This window comes from Calidris pugnax, unplaced genomic scaffold (genome assembly GCF_001431845.1).
Source record: "Calidris pugnax isolate Ruff unplaced genomic scaffold, ASM143184v1 scaffold24, whole genome shotgun sequence".
In the NCBI taxonomy this organism is placed as follows: Eukaryota; Metazoa; Chordata; class Aves; order Charadriiformes; family Scolopacidae; genus Calidris; species Calidris pugnax.
Genome location: NW_015090922.1, coordinates 3,695,578 through 3,701,577, shown reverse-complemented (window position 1 = coordinate 3,701,577; position 6,000 = coordinate 3,695,578). Strand labels below are relative to the sequence as shown.

At 38.1% G+C, this 6,000-nt stretch overlaps 1 protein-coding gene across 2 annotated transcripts in view; it reads right to left on the bottom strand.

Annotated features, from left to right (window-relative positions):
• RAB3GAP2 (RAB3 GTPase activating non-catalytic protein subunit 2) overlaps positions 1–6,000 on the bottom strand; it is a 44,278-nt gene that overhangs the window by 15,872 nt on the left and 22,406 nt on the right. For both annotated transcript variants that reach the window (XM_014950648.1, XM_014950649.1), the window contains exons 14-19: positions 4,308–4,524; positions 3,859–4,002; positions 3,514–3,596; positions 2,901–2,965; positions 2,378–2,468; positions 170–297 (exon numbers count right to left, since the gene is read on the bottom strand). In XM_014950648.1, coding sequence (XP_014806134.1) covers positions 170–297; positions 2,378–2,468; positions 2,901–2,965; positions 3,514–3,596; positions 3,859–4,002; positions 4,308–4,524 — 728 coding nt within the window. The remainder of the gene's footprint in view (positions 1–169; positions 298–2,377; positions 2,469–2,900; positions 2,966–3,513; positions 3,597–3,858; positions 4,003–4,307; positions 4,525–6,000) is intronic.

Below are 6,000 nucleotides of genomic sequence, written 5' to 3'. Positions count from 1 at the left end.
CCCCCCCCCCCCCCCCCCATTATAAAACAATTACTTCATTAAAAGTTCCAGGCCACAAAAAAGGGTAACTTGCTTACCTTCTTATTTCATCCAAGGCCTTGAAAACATATGTTTACGCTTAAATCATCACTCCACTCTCTAAGACAACTGAATTTTTGAATTTACTCACATTATCTGAGGGTGGAGCATCTTTCTGTACGCTTTGGGAATTTAGTTTGCTGACAAGTTCATAAAGTTGTAGCAGCTTTAACTTGTTTGCACAGAACTGCAGTAGTCCTTCGTCCACACACTCGAGCTCTGAGGAGAAACAGAACTGTGTTTGAAGGTGAATATAAAGCCTGGGGCAGCTGCATTAAACTCCTCCTCTATCAGAATGGGAGGACTGATGTCTCTCAGTGTAATTATTTGATGCACTGCTGCTTGATTAGATTTAATTCATAACAGCATAAAACAAGAATTATTTTTACAGGAAGTATTAGGGAAAAATATCAGGCTCATTTTAAAACTGAAGGAGGTTGACAATGTGGAACTGAACAAAGACAAATCTATTGTCTTTTTATAGTTTAAGGCCAAACTAGAGACTGCCAAAAGTTGAAATACACCATCTCAAACATATTTTATCAAGACTTAAATATAATCTTTTATTCATTATGCCAATATTTTAAGCATATTCCTTGTATCAGAGGAGAGTTTGATATCTACCGATATGAATCCAATTTCACCTCTGCAAGACACTGCCTTTTCTATTTCTACAATCTCAGCCTCAGAAATTTCACAGATCTATTGACATTTTAATTTCAGTAGCAATTAAAGCAATCAGAATACAGGAAGCTAACAGCAACAGAATGCTGAAATTCAATTCCAACATATTTTTTTTAAAAGAAAGTACTTAACAGAGATCCTAAAAGGACCTTTCTATAGAATATATCTTCTTCACCTGAAACAGCTTCCAAACACAATTTTCTCCCTACGGACCCTTAAACACTTCTGATGTTTTGATATTAAAAATCCTACAAATGAAAAAAAATGCGCAGAGCTTGTCACAGTCACTTGACCTTCCTTCACAACCACAGCATTCAGAGAGCCCAGCATCTGCCTCACGTTATTCGTTACCTACTAAGCACAAGCAGAAAGATGTGCCACTGCTCTTCTGTGATTAGAAGGCTGGAACATCAGCCCAGTTTGTTCCTTACTGTGACTGTGAGGAAATAATGTTATGTATGACAATAAGAGATTAATGATGAAAAATATGCACTCAAACAGACCTCAGTAATTAGACAGTTCTGTCAATCTCTCTTCAGTGTAAAAGCACATGTTTCTGTTTTCTTTGGTATTTTTTTGAAGTTCCAATAGAAATGGATAATGTTAGTGATTTAGAATGTGAGACCAAACTTAGGTAGAGAACTGCAAGTGTGAAGCTCTCGATCTCTTCCATCTACTTCCAGAAAATGGTAAAAAAACAAAACACTAAGAAAGGTTTCCCTTCAAGGCTTTGCAACTGCAAAAACATGTTGTGTTCTCACTGAGGTAGGACAAGGGACTCGGCCTTTCTAATTGACAAATAGTTTATTCAGGACTTCCACACAACAGTGGTAGGAATAACAACAACAAAAAACCCCAAACAAAGCCAAGTTCTCTGTTGCTGAGAAATCCCAAAACAGGCACAGGCAGTGACAGGCTCATGCTTCCCACTCTGTTCATCAACACCCTGCTGGGGTCCCGAACCGGGTCACCTCAGGCACAAAAGGGCTCTCCCAGTTTATAAAGATCCAAGTTCATCATCTCAAAGAAACAATTTTGCAGAAACAATACTGCCAGTGACAGGATTTTGAATGGGCAATGCCCTGTCCTGACTCAGGAATCTCTAGCAAAACATACAAAATACAACTTCAGCAAAGTTTACCAAGAAACGATGCTACACATCTGGCCAGAGCTCAGATCCTTGTTGAAAAGGATTTTGCGCTTCCAGTCCATTAAAATTCACAGATCCAAAGTACCTTATCCTTAGTGCCTTCCCCGGAGAGAGAGAACCAACTAAAACTCTACAGGTGTAAGACTGTGAAAGCTTCTTTCTGAAGGAAGCTTTTACTGGATACAAGTACCTAAGCGGTTTTTGAGGTTTTGGTTTTTTTTTAATATAATCACAAGTTACTAGGCACGTAGCAAGCACAGCAAAGCATACTTACTAGCAAGCTATTTGCAGTCAGCATTTAAAAAAAATAAATATGTAGAAGCAATATCCTGTGATATCCAGCAGCAGAACTGAGCAGACCAAGTCTGGTCTCCCTGTGGAACAGAATAGTCCCACGATAGCCCTACAGCACTGCAGATAAAGTGCAAATGCCTCTCTGTATTTGCAAAATAAATATCCACCTACCCTGTTTTTTTAAATTATCCATTAATGTCTGAGTGATGTTTGTGAGAGATGAAAGTGGCACACGTTCACTTGTCAAAATACTTTCCAGAGCCTGTTAAGCAGACATTCAACAGAATTAAACATTCACTTAATTTTACTGTAAAAGCACATAAGCTAAGCCAACAAAGCTCAACTTTGACAATGATTCTTTTAATCCGTATTTTGTCTTCACATATACTTGTGGCATAATTTGATCCTACAGAAAGCTCTGCTCTCTTTTTATTATTTTGACTTTAATGATGGAAGATGCTTTGGGGAAGTCACAAGCCAAAATTAATTCCAGCCAATACATAGTTAAAAAAAAAACAAAAAACAAATGACCAAAAAAACCCCACCACAAACACACACCCACCAAAATAGCTCAATTATTTGCTTCAAGTAACTCTAGGAAAAATAACATATTTTAAAAGATTTAGCACTTTAATCTGATAATACAATATTTTTTTTCCTAGTATTAAAAGCATACTGGCTTCTAGATACTCACCTGTTTCTTTGTGGCAGGGTATTTGATCTCAAGTATTAATTCCTTTGCTTCAGCTTCAATTAAATCTGCAAACAAAAACAATCACAACTTCAATACGTATTTCTTCAATGTATTCTGAAAAGCAAGTCACCCTACACCACAGCTGGGACACAGGTGGATTCATGCTTTGGAGATGAAGACACCATTACAAAAGTTGCCAAAAAAAGCCTGGGGAAAATGAAACAAAATAATAGCTCAGCTACACCTCTTACTCCAAATCTGTCTTTTGAAAGAAATCTGTATTACTTACAGAAGAAGGCTATTTCTAGAGCCCAGTGCTAAACTCCATCACATAGATAACAGGCTGCAAACAGACCATGGTCTTATGTCAGAGCTCAGAGTGGAGTTTAGTTAAGACTTACATGGCAGACATGAAATTTTTTTTTTTTTTTTTGATAAGCTACTAGATGAAGTTTAAACTTAAAGCTCACAATTTGTATATTAAACAAAAATAAATCACACACAGCTGTCTGAATGCACTGCAATCACACCTGTGTGTGTACACTCACAGTACAGGTAATATACCAATCCTTTGATAACACACAGTCATCAGAAATTATACAAGAGAACCTACCTGGATCTGAGGTTTTAGCTTTGAGTAACGCATTTAACTTCTTCACAAGATGCATGTCCTTTGCTCGCTCACTCTTCTTATCACTGAGGGGAATTAATTTTAATTGTACGAGTGAGAAGAACTGAAGTAAGTGATTCAGGAAAAAAAAAATTAAAAATTGCTTGTGTTACTTCAAGGTAACATCACATTAATAAAAATCAAGTTAATGTATAGAAACCAGTAAGACTGTTGTCAGAGTACTGCTCAGCTTGAGAAGAAACACCAGAATTGCTCTCTCTAAATAAAACATTGTTTCAAAAAACAGAAATAAAATTCCTTTGGTTATACAGAGCACAAAGCCCTTACCTCAGTGCTAAGTGGAAAGGTACGTGGACGGTTTTTACAGTTCCAGAGACCGGATCAACAAGGCATATTTGGTAAGTCTGGGGCTGCCATCCCTGACTGGTCACATTGTTTAGACCCATTATTTTATAACCAGGATACAACAGTCTGAAACCAACAGAAAACACGGCCTTTACAATGAAAAACAAGATCAGCCACCTTCCCTTTTCATGCACAGAATAAAAAGAAGACAAATTTTATAAAGCTATGGTTTAACAACTGCTACATGTATTTATCAGGATAGACTGTGGAGTGATGGAACAGGACAAAACCGCCTTCTATAAAGCACCAACCAGCTACGTTCAGTAGAAACTGTGGGCAGCACAGAACAAGCCTGAGGCACCTTCTACCTCTCCACTGGTACATCCTCAGACCGCTCACGGCAGCAGCAGAGCCCTGGACCTCCTCCTCACCTGCAGTATTTCCCAACGTTGAAGGCCCCCACCCGGGGCCCCTGCTGTGTGCTCCACACTTCCAGAATGCCCCTCCTCGGGGCGTAGATGACCAGGAACTGGGCCACTCTGCTTGGACCTTGGGCATTTCCAAAAGGAGAAAAATCCATCTTCTCAGCTTCCCTCTCGTGAAGGTCCTCCACAGTCTGTACCCAACCAACTTCTGCATCACGGTACCCTTTGTGAGTGAAGATGTAAGTTCATTAGTGTACAGAAATTAATACATGATCAGTACACATCACCACCCGCTGAAGGGCTCTACCAGCAGCAAGGCACCCTAAACTTCGTTTCAAACTGTGCAGCTCCGGCCAGTAGCCAGGCTCTTCTCCAGAACCATGTATGGACTCAGAGAATGGCCCACCAGAGGGCTCCTCGAAGACAAGTGCAGCTTCCTGGAAAACTCTGGAGAGGAACAAGTTCTTCCAGGAGAAGCCACAAAAGAACCAAAGCTCATCAGGTTTGCACTCTGGACAACGCAAAAGCTTCTCGGAAAAGAAGGACCTGCAGAAGTGTCCAGATTTTACATGTTTCACAACAACAAAAAAAGAAGATTTAAGGAAATCTACGTAAGCTATTAAATAGGATATGTAAGTTTTCATTTATATGTTTTCATCATTAAATGCAATTTTTAGGAACAAAATAAAACTACTCATCTCCCCCCCTCAAGTAATGCAAATACTTTCCGTCATAAAATACTCATAGACAAAAAAGGCAGAGATGCTCCAATGACATCACTAAACTACGCAGTGGCTTAATAAGTACAAGTGAAGACTCCAAACCACAAGTGAAATAGTAATCTATAAATGAGTTTAATCAAAAGATATATCATACCAAGAAGGTTGAAAAGTGTTCACAACTCAATTAATGAGAAAAGGTATGATCCAAACAGTAGACAGCTTTGGGTTTTGCTTATTGTAAATATGTGTCTGACTATCAAATAAAGCTTAGCACCAAAACAGTACTTCCTAGATAACATGATGCTCTCAGTAATGATGAAAAAAAAGTCTAAGAGTATCAGAAAGCACATATTATATCTTCAAGCTTATAAGCTTCAAAATACGAGAGAAGGAGAATGCACAGGGGAAACACGATTACTGCAGCTATTTCACTGTGAGCTGCTGAAGCTGCCACTATATTCATGACTATATTCATCTTCTGAATTGGTAGTGTGGGAGAGAGGGAAGATCTATAGATTTTCTATCTGTTCTTAAAACTTATCTTCCATCTCCTAAAAAGCTGTAAAATTTAAATTCTATAGAAAAAAAAGGAGGTTTTGTAACACTAGGTATAATTACAATTTGAGATCTTAACATCTGCATATTTTTTTCAAAAAGCCATTAGTTCAGAAGCTACTGAATACTCCCTTCTTGCACAGTCACCATGATGAAATAAGAATCTAAGAAGTTGTATATCTTGCTGATTTTTCAAACTTCTGTTTATTTCCTCAGCAGAATTAAAAAAAAAGATACTAGAGCTTATTAAGAGAAGGAATCTTGGAGAATAGAGCTAAAGCTCTTCTGAAAAAGATTATTAGGTCTAAAGCTTTCTGTTGGGATACAGGCTGTAAAACAAAACAGAAAAAAATTAAAGAACCTGTACAATACAAACAGACCGAATTTTTACTGTGGCTGTATCAGTATTTGAGGGATTGGTA